The 24,868-nt window shown below is 40.7% G+C and overlaps 1 protein-coding gene across 1 annotated transcript in view; it reads right to left on the bottom strand.

Annotated features, from left to right (window-relative positions):
- The window catches only part of LOC103803948 (ribosomal protein S6 kinase alpha-2), a gene marked incomplete at its 3' end in the record, with an annotated part of 129,498 nt that overhangs the window by 39,009 nt on the left and 65,621 nt on the right, over positions 1-24,868 (bottom strand). The window contains exon 3 of the mRNA XM_009076530.1: positions 21,506-21,587. Within this exon, the coding sequence (XP_009074778.1) occupies positions 21,506-21,587 (82 nt within the window). The remainder of the gene's footprint in view (positions 1-21,505; positions 21,588-24,868) is intronic.

Here is a 24,868-nt window from a genome sequence, read left to right as displayed (position 1 = left end):
AATGCTTGTTGGATGGGTGGGCACTGCTGAACACTGTCCATGGGACATTTCCCATCGAGCCTGGTTAGGGAGACTAACAAAGTACCTGCCTGCATTTGCACACCATGGGTGTGAGACTATGCTGTCAGAAGAGCAGCATGCCCTTCTCTCCCCATCACATCAACCTCTGAACTGGGAAAGGCCCAGCTGTGTGCCCAGGTGCTTTGCTGAAGCCTCTTGCCTTGTGCCCTGCTCGCTGCTGTGGTGGTTACAGCCTATGGACCTGCAGGGTGCCACATCACCACAATGATATTGTATCAGTCCCACATGCACACAGGAGGCAGGCCAAAAGTAAAGAAAAGGTGATATTGCCATAGAAGACATCTCATTCTCTGGAGTCATGGCCTTGTGACCACTCTGAACCTGATCTCCTCCAAAGCTGCTCTAATCACCACCTTCAGAGTGGCTGCCAAAACAGATAACTGGAACCTGTAATCAGGATTGTAGCTTGGCGCGACTTGGTGACCTGCCTGTCTGCCCATCTTTACAGCATTAAATACTGCCCGATTTAAATGGTCTGAGGGCTGAAGCTATATAAGCTCAGCTTTGTATGCAGTCCTGTGACTAAAGAACCCAGGAATCATATTCTCTAGAAAGGCAAATTTGTCTGCTTTCTTTGCTGTCCTTTTCTTACTCTATTACTTCCATATTCCATGACTGATTTTACCCTCTGAAGCAGCCTTTCTGGAAGTATCTATCTGCTTGCACCAGCTTACATACCACAGTGCACCATCAGAATATTCACCTGTATGACTGAAATGCTTATTGGAAATAGCACTCAACTGTTGAACTCTTGACCTTTCTCCCAATACTGAATTTGGTTTTAAAGGTGGGGTTTGCCACTTATCTTTATATGTCAGACAGAGCCAGAGAACCCAGCCTGGAGCAATAAGCACAAAGCTATGAAGATTGGTTGCATAGCCTTGGACAAATTAGCTCTCCCTGAAATAATCCCTCATGTTCTCAGGGCAGAAGAGACCAGACTGGTGGAGCCTGTAACAATGAAGGAAGCACCTGCTACCCCAAAATAAAAACAGTTCCTATTTCCAGGTATTAATGATGTATGAAAGAGAAATGGAGGCAGCTGAGGATACATGTAAATAAATAGAGCTTGTCCACTTCTGTCTGTCTAGTTCTGAATCTTAAAGAGAAGGATGTTACTGCTTACATTATTTAACACTGAATGCTTAAGGAGAGGGATCTATTTAAGGTATGAATTTTTACTTCTTGGGTTGTTTTAGTTTTAATAACCATGAAGTACAAAAGGGAAAGGGGAAAAGGGAAAAGTATACCCAGAGCATCTTCCAAGGAGAGAAAAAAGTACGTTCAATAATGGACTAGCTGTATATCTTCTGAATAAGAAAAAAAGGTAACACTGCTTCTCTCTCTGAAGCTCTCATGATATCAACTTTGGTTGATATTTAAATATGGAAATATAAATTAAATTTCTGTCAATGAACGTCTTGTCCATACATCTCCCTTACAGACTTAATGCATCTCTGAACTGTTGAGTAATGATGATGTAGGGACGTCCCTTGATAGACACACAGTGATATCGTCTCAGTTCAACAGGATGTTGAGCCAACAGAACGAGAACTGTAATTAGTGAAACCATGGCCTACAGGAGCTGTAAAGGGTGAGTTTATAGAAGAAACGTTAATTTATTCACTGTAACACTAATTAAAATTTATAGCTAATTCAACATAAGGGTAAAGCAACTTGTCATATATCTAGTGACTGGATAGCTGAGTTGCAGTCACAGCTCTGTGAAGTTAACCACCATTCAGCCACTGGTTTCAGTGGAGTTAGAGTACTGCTTCTGGGATCTCCTCGGTCAAATAACTTCCAAACATTATTGTATAACACTACCCTTCTCACCAGTACCCAAAGTAATTTATAGTTCTACTAGGAGAAAAAATATCAGGAAGCAACCTCTAAATTTGTGGGTAATATTTTGCTGTCTTTTCTCTGTCTTCAGATTTACCTGGTATAGAAGTTGATTTTTCTACTTCAAGGGAAACAATTTTAAATTTACCATGCAGGGCAGTTTTGGGTTTTGCGTATAGATTGTATGCTACAAGGCATGAGAGGTTTACCTAGAGTCTTGTACAAGCTAATACACGTATCAAATGTAAACTGTTGTTAATTTATGAAGATTATATTTCAGCTTCAATTTTCAAGTGTCCAAAAAAAAAAGAAATTGTTTTTGTTTACAAACTATAGATTAGCCATGATGTTGTTTCTTTGAGAAACACTTGCACCGGAGAAAGTTTCTGTAGATATGCAGGCATGTACATACACACAATGCAAGATATACTTTCTGCTCCTACCAACTCTCCTTTTGTTTCTTAAAGCTTTCTCTACAAGCTCCTGTGGTGCTAAGAGTTTCTCAAACTTTGCCTCAGCCTGCAGAGGTACCTTTTTGAGAGCCACAGACACTTGGGCAGTCACAGTCAAAGTTGCATTGCACTTGTCCTGTGCCACGTGGCCACTCCTGCATCTGCACTGCTTTCCTCCCAGCATATTTAACTTGGGAAGGGAAAATGGAAAGGAAAAGGAAGATCAAAAACTTGAGCATACTTGCTTGATAGCTCCTATTGGGACAGAAAATCCAATGTGAAAAAAATTGGCTTCAGTAGCTGCTGCATTATGGAGCTACACTTCCCTTTTTTAATTCTAACCTTTTTATAAGGCTTGTGGAGCTGGAGACTTAGCAGCAGCACAGGTAGCCACCGTCTGGGCACTGCTTCTTCAGCACAGCCTGGGCCAGCTCAGGGCACCTTTTGCTGGCAAGACTACTAATGAGGGTGGATGGCAGTGGGACAGGGTCTGCCCTGCTCCCTGGGCTGAAATCCCCCCTGGTGCCTTGCATGTGTCACACACCACATTTCCCTTGGGGCCAGATGGATCCCGTCAGGGCACGGACGCTTTAAATTAGTGCTCCCATGACCAGTTCCATTTTCCACTTATGGCTTTCCTCTTTAAAAGTCTTACATACAGGAGGATCCAGCAAGAAGCACGTATTACAGACATCGTAATTGACTGCCTTGGCTAAGGGCACTGGGCTGCAAAACAGACCTGATAAACAGCAAAGTCCTCAGCGCAGTGAGACTTTGTCTCAGGTTCTCCTGTGTGAGGAACCACAGGGTGCTGCATCAGTGGTAAGAGACAGGGGCCAAGACTGCGTCTATCAGAAAGACCAGAACAGAGCAAAGCAGCAGATCTGCCTCCATGCTGCCTGTTCTGAGGACCAGGGAGTCAGTGACTCAGGGCTGTCCAGCTTTGCCTGTTCACACAGGCAGTGCAAAGGTGTATGCGATATATTCCAACTTCTTCCATAGGTGTTGAACTTGGGTGTTGCTCTTGCCTCTGTTGGTCAACAGCTCAGGAAGCCAGAATCTCACAGGTGAAATCACAGGTGATTTTCTGTACACATTCGCTGAGCTCCAGCACAATTCTGCTTTCCTCATGACTGCAGCTGTTTGCATGTTCATGGTCTGCAAATGTCTCTTACTTACTAATACTGCCTCGCAAATGCAAACAAAGTACTTGGATGCACCTATACATGTATAGAAATCATTAAATGACTTCTAGCCTAAACACTGTTTTTTAAAAAAGTGGATTGAGATAGATTTTGGGAGCTGTGAAGCATCTGAAGCTGAAGAGAGTTCTAACACTTTTCAACAGCAATTTTTCCTAAGTTGGTGTTAGATGCATAGATCCTTTTATAATTCCAGTCCCAGAGTGAATATCTGCTTGCCGCGCTGAGGTACAGGAGCCTGGCCCCTCGCCAGGGTCCTCTGGAGGTGGCTCAGGGCAGGATCTGCTGATTTGGTTGCCTCTCTAAGTGGGTCAGTCTCTCTCTACCAGCTTTGGAGAAAATCTTCGTGTCACCAGACTGAAATTGTCATTTGAAAGCTTAATTTAAAGGAAGATACACACAGGAAATATATAAATAAGGTCAAAGCTTTTACAATTTGCTCAGCAGTGTTTGGCAAAAAACATTATTGATTATAAATTATTTGCCCATCCCTACCTTTTAAAAATGGCCTTTTGATAAGAAGTGTCACTGCTTAACCAGGAGCACAGCACCAATTAATTAATAAAGCAAGAACAGGGGCAGCTACAAACTAAGTTAAGTTAATTAAATCACCATCAAAAGATATCAGTAGCAGGAGAAATACATCAGGGCACAGAACAATGGCTTTAAATGTCATCCATTACCCTCCCCACTTCCCTAAAACTCATCACTGTGCCTCAAGTGGAACTTAATCAAAATATGACTCAGGCTCAGGAATGTGCAACTCAATTTCAAATTCTTTACATAGTACTGGAAGACACAAAAGATAAAGAAAATGGAATATATACATAAAACTATGTTCCACATCCTTTTCAATTACATTTCCATTATTTTCATCTGTTTTAAATACTGGCTGTTGCAGTCAAAAGCCGAGAGCTAAATTCTAATTTCAAATCCACACTGTCTATGACCAGAAGACAAAGTACTTGCCTAGTGACTAATTACCTGAGATATGGAGAAATACAGGCTTTCAAAAAATAATCATGATCGGCCTTCAATGGTTCTGCTTGGAAATACTATTTGTAATATTGTGTTTTTGATCTACACAGTACTAAACTCAAATCCTCTAAAGAGCAGCTTTTCATGCTGTACCCTAATTAGCGGAGCATTATTACAACACAAAGGAAAACAGCAAAGTGTCCTATTGACACCCAGATGTCTAAGTATACCCATATTGTCGCATAGGGACTTTATGTGCTTTTCTTTTGAAATGCACATAATTTTATGAAGGTTACTTTTCTGGAAGAAAGATCCTCTGTGGCCCAAAATAGGGAACCTTTTAGAGATGGGGAAAGAGCCATTAAAACCAGAGCTTTACCACTCAGCCCTACTGCTGCTGCAGCAAAGTGTACCACCTTTCCCACAGATCTACAGAGCATGACACATTGCTTTGTAGAAGGGCACTCTGAAAAATCAGTAAGAATGTAGACTTGGTTTTAGGAGTCCGGGGTCTAGAGGAGGTCATTTCATCTCCTCCTCCTTCTTTTTTTCCCCCTTGTACATGAAACAACACTTCAAAGAAATCAAAGGCTTTCTTTTTGTTTGTTTGCATTTTAAAGTAGCCTGGATGCTTCAATGTTGAGATTTGAAATGACAGACATCTCTAAACCAATTCTAAACTTAAATATTGAAGTTCCATTTATACTCTTTATCACCTATTCATTATTCTCTCTAAATGTCTGGAAGAGTTACTTAAATCTTACAATACCCTTCTGAAGTACCTCTGCTCAATTTTCCAACAAGGAGAATTAAAGACCAGATTGATGAAGTCTGATGCTTAAAAAACAGATTAAAAAACATTATATTGGAGTTGTCAGGAGCAAACATGGGTTCTAGGACATACTAACTCTGCTGAAAACAAATCCTTGGAGCAGTAACCTGACCTCTCCCCATGTTTTCCTGATACCCTCCTCCCAGCAAGGAGCAACCTGGTGAGCCAGGGGTGCTGCTCAGTTGCCTCCTTCCTGCCCCATGGAGCCTCTGGCAGCTGTAACCTCCTGCTGTTTCCACACTGGGACACCAACTTGGATCTGTCTCCTCGACCAAAAAACCCACAGATGCTGCAAGAGATTCAGTGTGTTTTAGACTTTTTGATGAAATTGGCTGGTGGGTTCAACCCCATCATTAGAGAAGTACTGACTGACAGACCAGTCAGATGATCAAATAAACCTCACGTCCTTATGCAGAGGTGAAATTTCAATTTTTGTGTATTTTTAAGCAGAACTGGACCAACTAAATATACACAGATATGCTTACACATAGCTCCCAGGTGAAACCATTCCCTGTCAAGGTCCGTGAGCTGCAGACGGGCAAATATGTCCAATAAGCCAAATTCTATGGTGATGTACAACACCAGCAAAGTCAGAATTACATCCCTCACAACTGCATAAATCAGTTCTAACAAACATCATTAAAATAAACTCAATAAACAGCCTGATGAAGAGAAGAGAAAGCTGCCATCTGCTAGCAGGGAACTTCCTCTAAAAAGCTGAAACCTACAGCTGGAAATGCATCTGTTCATGACTTGTGCAAAACTGAAAGCCTTCAACACCTCTGCATACCTGCACCTGTACATTTTTTATGTAAAGCATATGACTTATTTAAATGTATTTACCTTGGTGGATGTGATATCCTGTGAAATCATCAACGAAGTATTTGTTTCTTGAATTCGACTGTTAACATGCTCCTATTTTTTACTGTATTTGCTTCAGTCGAACAGATTTATAACTATTATTATTATTACTATTGCAGGCAATAACAATTTCAGTACTAACTCTCACTGACAGGCAATGATTATTTATGCTCTAGGAACATGCATAATTTGAAAATGATGAATGAATAAGAGACTGGCCTTAGAATTCAGAGGTCCCAGTAAACACCATTCATCAGTAGCTCTGGAAATTATGACCTGAAGGGAGAAACTGGCTTCATATAGTTTTGCAATAAAGAAAAGTTGCTTCAAACATATATGAGACAGTTGGCCTTTTTTCCCCTCACAAAATAGATATTTAAAATTTAGTTCCAACCTACAAGAATCCAACAAATAAAAAGATGAATAGGTGCATATAGTCCTCAGTCCTACTCCTAAGTACGATCTAAAGAGGGATGAATTTTCTCCATCAAACTTCTCTCATATCTCCTGTCAGACTATTTCCCTTGCATTTACTGCCCTGCTGTAGCTCTGGCTAATTCACATGCAGCTGGAAAGAAGAGGCAACACCAAGCCTCATATTTCCTACCCATGGGGCATTCCAGTATTATGCGAGTGTTCACCTTGTGTTTGCTGCTATTGAGATGTTGCTAGGTCAACAGAAGCAATGAATAAATTGGTTTTCTCTTGTCCTGCTTGAGATGGAGATGATCCAACCACCCAGGAACTGGTGGGTCTCTTAGGGTAACAAATTTCACTGCTTGCCTTTTAAGCTTGAAGCCCAGCATGGTTTGATCAACCACTGCTGCTCTTAAAGCACCCCTGTTTTGTGGGGTTTACAGGCAGGGCTGAATAAAGTTTGTGGATCACTTTACTCTGGAAGTGTGAAAACTGTCTGTGCTTTGGTATTTACCACAAATGTGTTCTGCTGCATATCATCAAATGCAAAACCCCACAGCTTTTATGGTTGAAAAGTATTAGGAGTAACCACTGCCCCAGGGGTGAAATGCGAAGATATTCCCTCTTATGTTAGCCTTCCACAGGAAAAAAATTTGTTCTCTTTCTTCAGTCTCTCCAGGTCTATAAGCCAGTGGTACTGAGAGCGGCATTTTCCTCTCCTTCAGGATCCTTGAGCAACTACCAACTCACTTGCAAAGCCTGGCAGAGGTAGAAGGGGGTGAGGGTGGTGCTGGAGCTCCCCCAGGGAGTTCCCTGGGACACTGACTCAGGGCAAAGTGCCCCTGTGTGAGAGTGATTTACAGCCCACCCAAATCCCTTCTGTTCTGTCATATGAGTCCCTACTATTTTATTTAATGGCATGGTATGGAACCTTATGCCTGGTCCAGTTGGGAAGCTTATGGATGAGACTAATAATCTTTGATAAAATAATAAGTGAGAATTCCTGGAAGGAGTGGAAATGTGGTATTTCCCCTCTGTGTAGAATGTATGTACTGGGATGCTGTCTTTGCCACCAGGGCAGTTTTGCTCATGGGCTGAAGTAATCCTAGTAAATGTCTTCTGTAGAGCTGCTTAAAACTTGTAATTTTGGATATTTTTAAAGAACATTTTGCTGTGGCTTTTTTCCTAAATTGGAACAAAAATCCTAAATTCAGCAAGTTTTGCCCAAATCAAATGAAGAAAAATTGTTTTGGGTGCATTGAAGTACTCTTTTGTTAAGGGTTTTATTTTACTTTAATCTACTCTTTCTTAAACATTAATTACAACTTATCATTATAAAATATTTTTTTGACAAATGTACACAATCAAACCAGAGCATTCTGCTGAAATGGTGACCACTAATATTTTTTCAAGCAAAATTTCCCTCAACAGTCCTCAACAGTGGATAGACACTCTATCAGAAAATCAACCTTTTCTTTATCAGTTGTAACATAAATTCAGAAGATAGAATAATAAAAAAGAGGATTTATCTGGTCCTTCAGGAAAAATGTGTTCACCAGGCCCACCAGGAAGTCTTAAAACAGAATCCCTGTGTCTTCCAGGTGTGAGGTGAACATACAGAACTAAGCAATGATGTTTTTGCAATTGTCCTAATTGGAGAGTAGTTTGCCAGCTTAGTTCAGATATAGATAATGTGAGGCAGTGGCTGGATAGTGAGAGATGCATTTCTCAGGAGGGTTTGGATGGATTTGGTCATGTGGGAGGAGGCAAATGTTAACATTCTCCCCAAGCTGCCCTGGCCACAACTGCACTATGCCAACTTCTCACTCTAAATACTCCTTCCATTGGGCTGCTTGGATATGGTAAACACAGAGCCAATCCAATCTGATTTGCTCTAACAAAAAATTTTTGGACAAGCATTTTGGTTACTGAATTCCAAATATTTTGGTTTCTGAAACAAGTAACTATTTAAGGCATTGCTGAAAAAGCCAGGATAGTGGCTTATCATTCAACACCAAGGGCACAGTTCATCTAGGAGATATGAAGCCCTGAGAAAGCTTCTACTTGTAAACCATGCAGGACAGGGTTTATCAGGTTATCAGTGACCCAACCCTCCAAGCTACCTGCACACAAAGTAAGACAGGAATTTAGAATTTCAATTGTTCAGTAAAATTATAGTGTTTAATGTCAAGATTCAGGCAAACTGAACCTCTGCTTTGCCCGAGTCCTGACATACTATGCAGACATGCTTAATATAGCTCTGTTGATGTGTTTGCCTCATGGAACGGAATGAGCATCTGCAAGACGACTGTCTGTCACTGAAGAAGCCTCCAGCCCCATCTACAAGTAGGGTGTGAAGTCAAGGAAAGGCCATTTCCTAAATTAGAGCATAAGAAAAAGCCTGGTCTTGTGTTGTTATTGACACACTGACTGAAGCTTTGCAACCAGAGAGCCTTGGTCACACAAACAAGGGAAAGAAAAGACTGATCTAGTGTTTTCTCCTTTGAGAAGAGAACCACAGTGCTCAAACAATTGTGAATTGTTTTTCAGCCTAGACTTCACTACCGTATAGGGAGTCCTGTGGAAGATATGATTAAGTTCTGAGAGTCTCTGGGTGAAATCATGGCCCTAAAAGAGTCAGTAGTAAAACCACTGTTGACATTAGTAGGATCTCACCATCTACATCTCAGTCCTTGTATACAGTTCTGAAAATATATGTAGCTGCTTGAACTCTAAAAGAATACCTAACTGAAGAGGAAATCTTTTTTTCCTATGTTATTGAGTAACTGCCAAAAACTAAACATAAACTGTTCTAAGCAATGACTAAAGGGAGACAGGAGGAGAGCAGATAAATATTTAAAGGATATAAACATGGAGGACAGAGAAGACTTATTTATCAAAATAAAAGGAAAGAAAGGAATATAAATAGGAGGAGATGAGTGAAACAGAAACCAGGAAATGTAGGCTATGTTGGGCAAACCGTAACTGCCTGAACACCTACAGAGCAGAGCAGAGGGTTGGGATTGGAACTTCATCACTTGACACATTTTAAAACAAAACTGAACAGAGCAAGTTAAATAATCATTTAGTAAGAAAACAGCCTGCCCTGACTGCAGGGAAATGAGACTGTATCTTTCAGTATGTGCTACTTCACTGCAATGACTCCACCTCAATAATGCATGCTTTGAAAAAAAAATCTAGATTTTCACTATTACGCACAAGTGCTTGTGAGGCTGTCTGAAACAGTGTGTTTGCACCAGGATTAATGTCTGCAACATTATGTTAGAACAGTACAGCAAAGTGAAAAAAACATATGAGAAACTAAAAATTCATATTGGGAAAGAACCTGAAAACTCTGTGAAGAATAACCACGAGCGGTTTGGCTTCCACCCAGTGCTTTTAATTCTTAGGTCTCAAGTAGCCCTATCAAGAGTCTTTGATCACTATGGCTGTTACCCTGCAGGTGATAGCTGTGGGTCATGCAGGGGTGTAATGCAGCTCCTCCAGGGCCACCCAGCCGAGTGACCACCAGCCCTGTCCTTCCAGTGACAGCTCAGCACATACTCATCACACAGAGTGCAAACCTTCAGGCTTCCTCAAAAACTTTGCTTTGGAAGTTGCTTGTTTTGTTCTGCTTGTGAAAATGTTCTCTCAAACATTCTCTCTCACACGACAAATTCTCTGTATCAAATTAAACACAAGTCTCCATAATAGCATGGCAGGGTTTCTGCATATTTCTAGTGAAGGAGTCCTCTGATGTGGACAAATCAGTGAGGTCAAGTCCTTTGCCTTATAAACACCTCATTTTTGCTCCATCAGTCTCACCTATAGCCATGCTTCAAATCCTTCCCACTACTGCACCACCAGCAGGGCCAAACAGCCTCACTCCTGCCACTTTCCTTCTCTACCAAGGGAAGCCACCTGCTCTGTTGGGGCTGGAGCTGGAACTGAGCACCTCAATTCCCTCACAGTCCCCTTTTGGGTCCCAAACAGAAAAAGGTGGGAGGAGGAGGCATGCTGTGGAGAAACTGGTACACAGCTATCACCTGCTTCCTGAAGTTGCAGAGGAGACTGTCTCTGGCCCAATCTCTCTCTCACCAGTAAGCTTGGCCTTTCCCTTGAAATGACACCTGGACCAATTGCTGCCCTTGATCCATGGCGCTCTCTCTTCCTGGCCTTCCACTGAGATTTTGCCCTTCCTAATGCCTCTCCATTGGCTCCACACACGACATCACATTCCCAGGCCCACCTAGGGGCAGCCAAGCTACCCCTGATGCACAGCTCAGGGTATGGCAGCTTTCCTCTGCCCCAGAAAGCTGCCCTTGGGAACCTTGGGGACACCTGAGGGGCTTCAGGAAAATGAGGATGTCCAGACTTCAGCAGGCTGGAAAGCCAGCTAAATGAAGTCTGTGCATTTAGTGGGATGGTCTAGGAAGAGCATCTTGGCTTCGTTGCTACAAGGGTCAAAATCTGCTGCTTAAGAAACTGTCTTCTGCATAAAAGTGTGCTCCTGGGGGCTCACAGGAGCTGCTGAGCAAAGCTGCTGGCTGTTCTCCTCAACAAAACAAGAGAGGGTAGGCACAACCTGGGGGCCCATCCCTTTCCCTTTACGAGAAAAGTTATCTAGGAGACAGAAGTCGGTGGTAAAGGTGACCCGAATGCAGGGAACACCGTGTAAAATCAAAAATACAAAACAGTCCTTCTAAATGCATATTTGAAGATATTTTCTTATGCTAATATAGAACATCAAGATAGTACCTAGCTGTATGCCATTTATACTTTACGTTTAAGAGCTTATTACATCCATAATTAAACCAAAATTTAAATGATCATCATTGACAAAACCTATATAGCTGTACAATCCTATAAACTTGAACCTCCCTCTCAATGGGAAAGTCAGCTCTGAGTTAACAGTGTTGATGACAACAATTGCCACTAAATGGCAGCTATGTCATAGCACAAACGAAGTCTGAAAGATGACCAGGGACACAGCAAAATTATCTGAACAACTCAGGCTTTTCCCAAATTTACAAAAATAATCTACTGCTGCTGAGAAAATGTCAGTTAAATTACTGTGCCATGGAAACCTCTTGAGTGTGTCAGTTACTGTCACATGCAGATAGAAAATGCTGTAGAGAAAATAGAAAGGAGGCTGTTGTTGACACTGATTGCTGGTCTCTCTTTGAACATCATTGAAACCTCCAACTTGGAGCAAATGCCACAGCCACAAGGAAGCCATAACTGACATGTGTGACCCACATGAAAAGTGTAAAAACACAAAGAATAACTTGGTTTCTGTTGAAACAAATCCCAGATGGTAGTCTCCCGTATTGTGCTGTCTTACTTTTACAGAGAGCCAGATAAGTGCTAGCATACCTCCAGCAGCAGCTGAGAACAAAACGCCTGGCCAGCTGTTTGGTGAAGGTTTACAAGCAATCCAACTGCAATGCTGTGAGGCAAACTGTCACCAGGGTGACTGACTGCCTCTCCTCAGCTGTCACTCAAAATGGCATCAAGGGGCAGTGTTCACCTCTCTGTTAATTTGTCCTCATGCTTGAAAGGAAATAAAATCTTTCTGCTGTGTTATGGGAACCAGTAAAAGCAGTTGGATGCAACTCCCAGAGGATGCTTACAAATTTGGTTTCTAACCAAATATAAATGCACTGCAGTTGCAGGCAGCTGAACTTGGTTAAATGGCAATTATGCTGGATGTTCCAACTGGTTCAACTTATTCTGTGAACAGACCAAACAAATGCTTTTCATATAGATAATGGATTTGTACCACAGCCAAAGACTTGCAAAGTCCAACAGGGAGGTTCAAAATCCCATTGATATTTAGCTATTGCATTTTCAGTTTAGCTTTCCACTACAGCTATAAATTTATTCAAAAGCATAGTTGATTCATAGCTCTGATCATTTTAAATAGTCAATGCATTATACAGAAGAGACATTTCCCAACAATTTCTTCATTTGGATTCTTTAGCCATTAAATTCCATAACGTGGCAGACTGCACTTAAGTGGGGAGGGGTGTTAATAACATCTTCATTAATGTCTGACTATTACTCTTCCTAAGGACATCGAGCACTGTGAAGCGGAGGCTGGCATAATTAGGTTAATGTTACTGATATGGAGACTGAGAAAAGGAGCAGCAGTAAGAATAACTGGTTTATGTCCATGCAGCAGGCTGACAGCAGAGATGTGAGCATAGCCAAAGTCGTGTAATTCCTAAACTGAGCTACAAGCTCCTATGCTAAATGCAGCCTGCCATGAAAAAACAGACTACATGACATAAATTCAAAGGAGATGAAGACTAAAAGCATCTGAGCTTGTATTTGTCAAAAGAGCAATTTTTCTCTTCCTGTAATCCATGCAGCCTTGTGGTACCAACAGCAAGCAGAAGACGTCAGGCAGGATTAAAAGACTTCCAGAGGTTCATTCACATGCTGCACAGCTGACTTGATGGGTTGCCAGCAACAGCTCCTCTCTGTCGGCAGTGGCTTTCTTAAAATTAGAAGCATTTCATGCAAATACAAAGCTTACAAAGCTCCTTTAATACAGTGCAAGATAAACAAGACACAAAAAATGTCAAGCCCCAAGACTAAGCCAAAAGAAGACCAGAAAAGTAGACCTTCACATGAAGAATTCTATTTGGCCTACAGGGCACAAGCCAGAAAGGTAGAATGGAAAAGGCAGCTGGCAAGATAAAACAACGTCCAGTGCTCTGCTGTCACTGGTAAAGCCTGACTGGCCTGGGTACGTCCTGCCCACTGATGTTGTGCTTAATTCTGAAACTAAACACATGAGAGAAGGGGAATGGAGGTTGACAGCTTCAGGCAACCATGAGGAACTGAAACCACCCTCCAGAAATGATGTTGTCTTGAGCAGGAGTGGAAAGAAGAGCCGTATTACAAATCCATCTATCCAATGGCTGGCTTTTCCTAGAAATTTTCTCTGAATGGGACTCTCCAAAGGAACAAACATTCAATATCTCAACAACATGACCAACTCTGCTGTCTTTGCAGCAGGGCATTTCTATTAGTTCAATTAACCCCCCAGAATTTTCAATAATCTGCATAGTAGACCAGGGGTACTACTACTACTCTGCCATAACAAAGCACTCACAGAGGACCTGAGATGTGGGGCAAGCCAGAACAGATCACATTTTGTTTAACAGTCACCGTGAACTTGCCTAGCGTATAACTAGATCTTCTAACCTGAACATCTAGAAAAAAATGAACCCTGAGGAAGGAAAGGAAGATAAAAGATCCTCAGCCTACAAAAGACGGAAGCTAAACATGATAACAATCTTCAAGATGTGGAAGAAAATTGCAGAGAGGAAACTGTTCTCAATAGAGAGGATGTGAATTGACGGCTTTAGCTGTGGCAAGGAAGATACCAGACAGATGCTAGGAAGCATTTTGTAACAGTAGGGATCGATACAGACTAAGAACGAGTTAGGCAAACATCTGTGAGAAATGACACAAAACCATAGCTGTGCTACCCTAGGTCAGAGGTAGGCTGTGGGACTTATTCAGGTGCCTTCCAGTTGATGCTTTAATAGCAGTGCAAGGCACAGGGTGCCCTCTGAGAGTACCACACCAGTGGCTTTAGCTGGCACAGACCCAGGCAAGGACATGAGTTAGGCTTCCAAAGCAGAACCACTGAGCCTCTGTGATTGTCCCAGGGATCAGCCAGGCCTCACTCCCAGGTACTTGGCTCAGACAGAGCACTGCACATGGCCAGCAGTGAGTGTCTCACTCTGGACTCATTCGTTTATCTGAAGCTTCACGCCAGTCTTCACAGATCTGTTCCAAACTAAGCTGTGCTCTTCTCTCCTCTCTCTGCTTTCCAGCTACTGTTAATGAGGGGTGGGAGGGCTGTCAAAGGCCATTGCACCTTTCCTGATAAAAGGGGGTTTCTACAGATAAAATGGAATTCCACCACATTTTCAAACAGGATAAACATTTCACTCATGGCTTCCAGACAACAGTCCATGTAGTCTCTCCATTCCTGAATCTACGTCAAAAGCAATTAACAGCAATCTGCTGCTTGACCAAAAAAAAAATAAAAATGAATGTAGTCTTTCCATAAAACAACAACCCATTGGGGAATAACTGCAAATATCTGTCATTAGATACACAGTGCAATGAATATGACAAAAAGAATAATCCAAGGGAAAGCAAGTAGTAGTGAAAGTCCTTGATCAAGTCTACTATGGAGAGTTTGAAGAATGAATTTGGGTGTGAAAGCTTTTTAATGATGGTACCTACAGGAGCTGCAGTATTGAGTGTCTCCGTTGCTGCTTATTCCCTTTGTCAAGCACAGTAGGATCAATTGAAATTTTTAAAAGAGGTAGATGGCAAATTGACTGAAAATCATAAGGTGATTTGAAAAAATGCTTTTCACTATCAAAAAGGACATGAGCATAATGAACTACTCATTCCTGGAAAAAAAAGAGTCACCATTCCTTTACTGGCTGGAATAGCCAGGGGGCAAATTCAAATGCATGAGCTGCTGCTTTTTCTTTTGACAAGTTAAACAAGTCACTCTTTCTGTATTTCACTGACAGAAGAGTGACTCAACAAACATTTAGAACAAAGTTGAATAATTTGATCACAGGTGAAGAACATAGCTTTTCTGCCAAAGACATCAGCAGACTTTTCAGTGCTTTCTTCCTCTGTCTTTGTGCTCCCTAGGAAATCATCATATGAAAACTTTGAATAATGCAACACTTTCAGCTGCTGCTAACAGGGCCCATAGAACTGCTCAAGGATTAGAAGCTAAGGGTGTGGGCACTTTAACTAAGCAAAAGAATTTAAGACAGCTCTGTGCTACACCTAGTGAAAAACACAAACACAGGTGCACTCATTGTCCTCATAGCAAAGTCTGAAACTTTGGCATAAACCTATGACTGCACTAGCAAGCAGTGTGGTTCCAGTCTATGGAAAGTAACAGTGGGTGCTGGGACCTGAGGTTGGCCCACACTTGATGTCACTCTTCAATCCCAAAACCTGAACACCCACAAGATGCTGGAGAGCACTGCTTGTGCTCCTAGGTTAGTATCATCAGGAGAGACCTTTGTGTGCTTTAAAACTGCTGTGCCCAGCAAACCAAGGCACAGGAAAGGGAGATGACTGGAAGACTTGCTTCTAAAGTTCAGTCAAAGCCAAGCACCAATGCCATTAATTGCTGGCACTCCCATCACAGTTTCCGTTACTGAACTGCTCATGGAGAAAGCTGAGGTTTGCCTGTGAGTCCTGTCTTGTGCTCTGTTCAGGGAGAACAAACCAAAGCTATTTCAGGCAGCAACATACTAAGCTGCTGAAGGCACTTTCCAAATGAACATACAACTATGCAGTGAGGTATATTTTGATATTACTGTAATAGCAGAGTTGCACTGGAACAAATGTGTAGACAGAAAAGGACTGGGCAATATTGCTCCATTTACCTACAGCATATATGACAGGTACAGAAGTGTGCGCTTCTATGTGAATCGGTCTGGTTGGATGACAGGGAGGTTGATTTCAATTTTTTACCACTACTTAGGTGAAAACTTAATCATTCTGTCCTGCTTAGGACAATAGGAGCAACCTGAGCAACAATTTTAACAATATGACCCTAAACAGAACTCAGCAGCCAAAATCTTCATGAAGAGAAAGCTGAATTTTCTTTGACACTTAGGAAAAGCTCCATAAGGAACAACAGGGCACTTCCAGGTCCAGCAATGTGGAGGGGTTTTTTTGAGCCCTGACATTTGGAGTGTTACAATTCTCAGACTAAAAAAGCCATACATAGGCAGCAGTTCCCAAGGATACAGAGCAAACAGCCTCTCCTCCAAATAGCAGGACAAGGGAACCTCTGCTGTGGGGGTCTGGACTGTCCTGTGGACAGGTCTTCTCTGGTGAATTGTTTAAAAGATGGTAATAAAAGACCCAGAAAGATATAAAAATATTGCACACTTTAAGAGAAGATAATATACCAAAACGTGAACAGTGAACCCGGGTGAGCAACAGGGCCTCTCATCAAACACAAGGATTGACAAAATAGAACAAGACACCTTGGACACCTTGGCACAAAGGAGATAGGTTTATCTGATGTGAAGACTCTTTCTGAGTCCTGGTTTATAAGGTTAAATTGTCCTCAGTTTGCCATTTCATTTGATTTTCATTCCCTTTAAACCTGAAGGAAACCCCTAGAGTTCAGTATTTGAGCTCTAAACACAATTGTTACAGTGAAACTGAGTCACATACGGAGGAAAACTGAAGAAGCCACTTCAGTTGGTGTTCAGTCAGGGAAGACACTAATACAACTTTATCAATGGTTTAGGTGGAAATCACACTTCAGCTGATGACATCTAAGTTAGTTATTCAATTTAGTGTATTATTGATATCATTGATCCAACATTCCTGAGAAAACCATAAGCTCTCTGTGAGACACTAAAGCTGCTCTCATGGCTTACTGCACCTATAGCCATCACACGCTCTCAGCACAACTGTAAACCCCTAAGCCTAGTGGCTTAAACTGAGGGGATCATAAACTGCAAAGCACTTCAGAGGTTTTGACAAAACAGATTATAATTTCTAAACTCCATAAGCAGAAACAGGCAAGACTATCTCCATTCTCAGGGTCAAATAGCTTCCAGTGCCAAGGTTTACACAGCCCGTTACTAACCAGGTGGGCAGATGCAAACTACTTCCTCATGACCCATCACATAACCTTAGCTCGATCATCACTGTAATATTTATAAAGTTCATAAGCATTATGTCAGTGAATTATGGCTTCATGCTACTTTCTCTTAGATTGCATGTCTCCTGGAAGAATAGGTTTCTGATTTTCAGGCTCCAGAACTAGCCCCCGCATTCCAGCAAAGCAAAGCAACCTGTTGGGGATTTATGGGCATATTTCACAGGTGTTTAATGAGGCTTATACTGTAACTGATCTAAACAACTCTTGATCATGGAATCCTGAAGCACATTCAGTAAAGCCGATGGAGCCTGAGACACCTCAAGAGAACTAGTGAGTGAATCAAACAATTAGTCTGCTCTGTCCCTCTGTGACAGCTTTGCTGCTGAATACAAGGCACACACATACACAGAATAAACAGTCCCTGTGTTATTTCTGGTTCTGCAGTGTCACTGTGGATATATGGATTTAGGATGGGTAGTCAAGACTCACTGATACACCCCTGTAAGCTTTTAAACATATAGATCAACTTTATTTTCTTTCAAATTTTTATCTAAAAATCTGATTTTCAAGGAGAAGAAAAAGCAGAGTGTAATGAAGACATGAAAGCAACATTTTAAGGTGGTATTTAAGAGTATTAGCTAATGACATTCTGAAAAGTAAAAGTCTCACTCTTGGAAGGTATTTAAGTGCCTAAATATCCTTGAGTACTGAGATCCCCTCAAAAAGTGTTTATATTTGCAAAGGTAGCTATTAGGGTACTGTAATTTAATATATGGCATTTGAAAGGCAGGTAAGTTAGAGTTATACATATATGCAGCCTTACATCTGATGTATTTGATAGCTGGCATCTAACAGACACAACATTCTCAAACATTTTGAACGAGGTTTTCCTAAAATTAATAGTTAGATTGAAACACTTATCTGGTTTCTTGAGGAAGGTTTCTGCTATAAAACCAGACACCCACAAGCTCCTGCAAAAGGAAATGAGGCAGGAAGGAAAGAAACTTGTGTGATGCTCTCATTTACAACAGAGAGGAGCAGTGCCTTTCTCACTTTCAAGGATCCATGCTGTTAGAAGTGTTATAAGTTTTTATGAGGTTAAGATTAATTTCATTTTCACAAATATTTGTGTGTACAGCATGTGCCTCTGCAGACTTTTACGATGTAAACCAGAATATTTTGAAGCCTAATTTTCCCTTCACAGCAGGAGTGGTTCCGCTGATTAGCAGATCTTTTTCAAGCTCAAATCACAGTCGATTGATCTACAAAGTCTCCTTTGCATCAAACAACTCTTTTGAGCTGTAAATGCTTAAAGACTGCTGCTGCTTGTTGTACCCTTCTTACACTAACTTTTACTGTTGGTGAAGTTGGGATCATGCAAACAAGGGGCAACTATCCTGGAAAGAGGCAGGAGGCAGCAGATTCAGTGGAGGAAGCTCCATTTTGTACTTTTGCTTCTTCCTAAACATTACCAGCCAGCCACAGCCAGTCAGACTTCTGGCATAGGAAAGCCTTTGACAGGACCCACTATAGTTGTTCCTCAGAGCAAGGTACAAACCTAGTTTTAAACCATCACTCCTGAAGGCATTTAACTTCCTAACATTCTTATTTACCCAGGTTTTAATTCTTCAGATTAATACAGAAAAGAAAACAGTTTTGATACCTTTTTCTCCTCTGCTCTGCTCTCCTCTCCTCTCCTCATTTCTCCATTTTACATGTTTTGGCAATTTGTTTCACTACAGAAAATAACTACTGTAACATTTAGTGCTGTCTGGCCATCACACTGGCACCAAGAGCTTTGACTTTCCTGCCCCATGCTGTACCGTGTAGAGTACAGGTTAGGAAGCAAAATCATATAGAAACTTCTCTTGTAACATGCCTTTTGTCAGCAAATACTGAACACAGTGCTAACAAGTACTTGTAGCTTTGCTCCCATAGCTTGACATGGTAATAAGTACTTCACATTGGAGTGACTTCCATCCTTTTTGAGTGTAGGTAGTCAGTGACAATTCAGCACTCTCACTTAAATGATGAAATTAAGCTGTCAGAAGTATTATCACTGTGCCAAAAGCTATATGGAAGCTCACTGACAGCAATTCTCACTTGCTCGTCTCACTTGCCCTGTGCCAATGGGGTTCTGCCTTAATTTTTGTACTTCAAGTTAAATAGCTCTCAAGCTTAACTCAGTTGTAGAAACTACTGTGGATAAATTAGTTTCTACTGATGTGCTAGTTATCCTGATATTAATGGGAAATCCAGGGCCAGAAGTCAGAGGGGTAAGTAGTCTGAATGGCAGCAAAATGCAATGCAGTAAAATCACAAAGTAGCCTCAGCTTTTGGATCTTGTGACTCACACTTGAGAAGAAAATGAATAGGCTGATGTAACAGTCTGGGCAGGAGAGGAGCAGTGTTCCTGTGCTATAATGAACCAAGGGACTGCAAACACAGAGGTGCTTGTTCTTGATAGAATAGAAATTTGGTGGAACACTTTGGGTAGCTTAAAATCACCATCTAAATTATGAGTATCCTAAAATTCTCTCATAATACAGATCTTTTCTGTTCCAGCGGAATCTAACACTACAAATATTAAGAAACAATAAAGTGCTTAGGGATGCAGAAGAAACCTTCCCCCTCTCCAAAGCTCTTCCTGCTCAACACAACTCAGAGCTATACCAAAAAAAAAAGGGAATACCCAGTTTTCACCTTAGGTGAAAAGTACTGAGTTGTCGAAACAGAAATAAATCTCTGGTACATCCTGAGGTCTGAGGGGTCACACAGACCTTGCTCAGACCCTGTGCCCGTCAGGAAATTACTTTTCCCAGTGGGGAAGGCTCTGAGAGTTGAGCTAAGTTTGGGCACTTCATGGTCCTGCTCTTGGTGGAGAAGTCAGAGAATCTCCCTATTATACACACTGTGTACACAGGTCTGACCAGTTACTTTTTATGTCTTACGCCCAGTACTATTTAAGTGTTTATTTACACTATGCTGTTCTGCCAGAACAAACATTTTCATCTACATTCCAAACAAAAAGATCAGCACACCAGCATTGCTTCAAACTACTGTTTCTTTGAAAAGGCTTGCTTAGGGGAAAGGATTGTGTAAATGCTTGCTGTGCCTGTTCCCCGCTTTGACTAGTGTTCAGAAGAGGTGCTGGCTCTGCCTGCCACCACCTGCTGTAACTCTGCCTTGCAACTACCAGTAGCTTCATTCTTTTGGCTTCCCAAAATGAGCAAATTTGGATTTTTAAGTGATCATAACTATCTCAAAATGATTAATTTTCACATTAGGATAGAAATTTAGGCGCTACACTGCATTGCACAAACCCACACTGTCCAAGAGAAAGCAAAATAACTGCTCTGGGCAAAAAGAATGCTCTACACCTTATCTGCAAAAAGTGTCAGGTTTTTGAAGGGAAAAAAAATCGAGTAGTGCTAGGGCAGGGAAACAAGAAGACAACTGGATCTCTCTAACTATGGAGGAACAAACAGTGAGGACTTCAGCTGACACCAAACTTACTCTGTTTTCTTTTCAGTCCAGGGCTTTACTAGCAATTTCTTTTTCATCTGATTGAGGCTATAGCAGCCAGTGTCCACAAAAGAGTATGACCAGCTTTAAACATCAGACATTTGGCCTTAGCTTCCTACAGCCCATGCACTTACTGGCCATGAGCTAGGAAGCAGCATGATCTCAACAACCTCAGAATCACTCCTTGCACTCGAAAACATGCTCCCAAGCATTTTCAGGCACATAGTGAGAAGCACCATCTGGGAAGGCCATTCTGCCCGGTAGGAGCCACATTTTACTTCAGCAATATCCTTATTTACTGAAGCAGCAAAAAGATATTGACACTGCAATACAAATTAATGTATACCCAATGGAAGTCCTATAAATGACACCAAGAAAATGAAGAAAGCATGCAGCTGAGAAACTTCAAACCTCTGTATTCCTGTTCCCACACTGTATAGACAACATATTTTGGTTTATGGTTTTTTTTAGAACATTCACTATGGTAAGGCAGAATTTTGGAGGATGGTAGAGAAGTATTTTTGCACTTATATACCATAAGGCAGCAGCAGTGAATAAAATGGCAAGAAAAATAAATTACTGAGTAGCACAGAAACAGAGACTGCAGCCACTGTCCCAGCCTTACCTTTCAGAGTTGCCTTCTTAAGTACCTTCATAGCATAAAGCTGACCTGTATCAGATCCTTTGATCTTCCTCACTAGAAATACCTGTAAAAAGCAGATGTAAATGAGTACTGAATTTCCATTTATAATCCTTACTGCATTTGACAGGGGAAGAGATACTATGGTTCAGGAAATCGAATGAAAATTACTGGCTGAAAGTATTTAATACCTATTTCATCTGCAATTGGTTGAGCTAGCTCTGGAAATACTCAGTTTTAAGCCTTTACCACCTCACAAAGAAAAAATTTTATGTTAAACATTATTAATTGCCCTTATACATTCAATTAAAGATGGGTGAAAAGTCAGAATCAATAAGAACATGTCTTCATATTCAGACCAGCTTTATACAAAAACAAATTATGTCTCATTTGTGTTTAGGAATGTGCAGTGTCTTAAAATTATTGCCATCAATTAAATTAAAGAGAAAAACCAATTTGGTGCAATTTATGTTGTAATTCATGAATGGTGATTTGCCTAAGATGTAGCTGAAGCAGAAAAGTTCATACAGCTGAAAATCCATTATTACAATAAAAACAGTTTTCCCTGTTACAAATCTCCTATGTCTCATATTCTGACAGTGTAAAATATAATTGTAGATAAAATTTTATCCTTTATGTTTTACTCCACAAAAATACTTTTTATCTGCCCCTGAGTGAATCTGAGCACTAGAGGGGTAGCGAACAAAGGAATCAGTAATTCAGTTCAGTCTTCATAGGACTTTCAGTGTTTTAATAATTGAAAATAAAACAAACAAATCTTTTAGTTGATTCCCAGGACACGCTCTGCCTGATAAGGTCAGAAGTACCAGACAACGGTGTCTCTTTTATTATTTCAGCACTTATGTTAGTGGACAGAAGCTGAAGTAAAGACAAATGCAGAAATAGGTATACATAGCATATACTTATAAATATATACATTAACAAAGGCTAGGTAAAATTATGTAACTAACAAGTGTCTAGTTGGATTACAAATTCTATGGCAATTATTTTTTTTCATTGCCTGTCCAGGAACCACACAGCTTTGTTAACTATCTCCACCTAAAATATATTAAAAAACTCAAAAACCAGCAACAAGAACAACAAAAACTCCCAAAACCAAAAAAAGAGAGAGAGGAACAAATCTGTTTCTAGCACATTATTTGCAAGTTGAAAGACTTTTCCTCCTAAAAAAATAGCTGTAAACAGATTAGGATTTTCTCAAACACTCTTTGAGGAAAGGTTTGTTCTCTCTGAACCCCTTAATCAAGACTCTTACATCTGACAGCATCACAGCTGTCACTTCTACAGTATGATCTGATACGTTTTTGGTGAGACTTTCCTATTCAAGATGTTTCCTGTGCATAAGAGATATGCACAGTTCCTCAGTCAAACTGCCCTGACTAGCTGAGCTTGGGCACATGTTGCTTGTTCTTCACCTCCTGTTTCCTAGTTCAATGAACATACAGATATCTCCAGCACTCACAACTGTAGGAACAAATGATGAAATCTGGATGCAACAGAAAGACACAAGACTTTCTGAAGTGTTTTTCATTAACATTCATGATAAATTAAGCTCAGCTGCTCTGGCTTTAACAGGAAGTCAATTTTTAGTTTGGCTAGACGGAGAAAAGTAGGGATATTTTTCTATCCAGCTCAAGTAAAAGATTTTATGTTTGCATTACATTGAAAAGGAGAAAGTCAAAAAGCAAGCTTGCCCAAACACTAGATTTTCAGCTGTATTATTATCCTATAAAAATGGTTATGGAATCTTTACCTCAAATAAAACAAGAACCCAAACCCTTAAGATAATGGTCTTAAGCTATACTGCATATAGAACAGCATAGCATCTGCATCTGCAGAAATATTAGGCTGCAGTTTTGAAAACATCTTGTCTGCCATGTAATCTTGCAAAGCTTGTAATACCTGTATGGCTGTAATAAGCAAAATTATCAATTTACATTCCTAGTCACTAGTCAGCTGTTCCCTGTAGCATGGGATAGGGTGCTTGTCTGCATTCCCTCCAAAACAGATGAGTCAAGAACACTGTGTGCTTTTTCAGAGGACGTGAAAGAAATCATCAAACCGAAAAGGAAACAGAACAGATGAAAATGCATTGTATTGCAAAATTATTTCATCCTGATTATTCTTAAAGGTAAAGCTACATTGTTCTTGAAACAACCAAGAGGCACTGGAGTGCTTACTTGACTGGTTATATTAACTATACTGTCCTAGTTTGCCAGAATAGCATGGACATGTGGCTGAGCATGACTTTCAGTTTTCTAGTTTGATATGTCTGCAAACACCTCAGATTATTAACACCTGAACTAGCAAAACTCCCTTAGCTAGAACAACTGGTGTATCACCCAAATACTAATCCAGAAAGATAAGCAAGTGCTTTGATTTCAAGGGTGTTGAGAGCACTCTCTCTGACACCAAAGACATCTTCTCTAATACTGCAAGAAATTATTTAGGCCTTGGGTGAACAACCTGAAAACCTAATGGTTTGCATTCCCAGAGACTTATGGAAATATTAGATCAAATACCAACCAAGGTGTTGAAAGTTTAGGTGGTTGGGGACTGCATATGAAACACAGAGCAGACTTCCCTCCTCTATGTCTTTGCTGCTCTGAGGAGCTTTGTGATGTTTCTCACATAAGATTTGTGATCACATGTAGCTCCAAACAGTCACACTCTGATCCCCCAGAAATCAGACCTCCTTTCAGGAAGTGGTGGCAGAGACTAGGCACTTTGCTTATAAAATGCCTAAAGCTGGAAGGCCAAGTCAAACACTTAATACTGAAGTACATCAGTACAATGTAAGACAGCCAGTGGACAGTTTCCAAACTCTGTACTGCTGGAATCTGAAAACTGGCCATTCTGCCTCTGCTATTTTGCAAAAGTCATTTTATTCCCTTGTTGTCCTTCTTGTATTGAGTCATACAGTAAACCTAATTTTAAGTTGTTTGATTTTTCACATTTATTTGATATTTTAAACTCAAATATCATCACTGTGCTCTCAAGATATTCTTTAGATCAAAACTTGGTATTGAACATTAACTTTCCTGGTATCTCTCATCTCATGGAACTTATAATAGACATATCAATATAATTCTAGAATAGTCAGGAAGTTGATAAATACTCTCAGTATAGCTTCTTCTAGAAATAAAACTAAAGGCCTTGGTTGGGAAATATTTTTGTTAAGCCCAAAAAAATAATATAATTAAAACTATAAGGACTTCCATGACAGCTTTAAATTAGGTTCACTGTTCCACAGGTTTGATTCTCTTATTTAAACCATGAAAGATTCTTAGACTGAACTGACTCTTCGCTCCTTCTTTCCATCTTTCC

This window comes from Acanthisitta chloris, unplaced genomic scaffold, assembly GCF_000695815.1.
Source record: "Acanthisitta chloris isolate BGI_N310 unplaced genomic scaffold, ASM69581v1 scaffold4396, whole genome shotgun sequence".
In the NCBI taxonomy this organism is placed as follows: domain Eukaryota; kingdom Metazoa; phylum Chordata; class Aves; order Passeriformes; family Acanthisittidae; genus Acanthisitta; species Acanthisitta chloris.
Note: the sequence above shows the minus strand (reverse complement) of the source record. Positions and strands in the feature narration are given on the sequence as shown.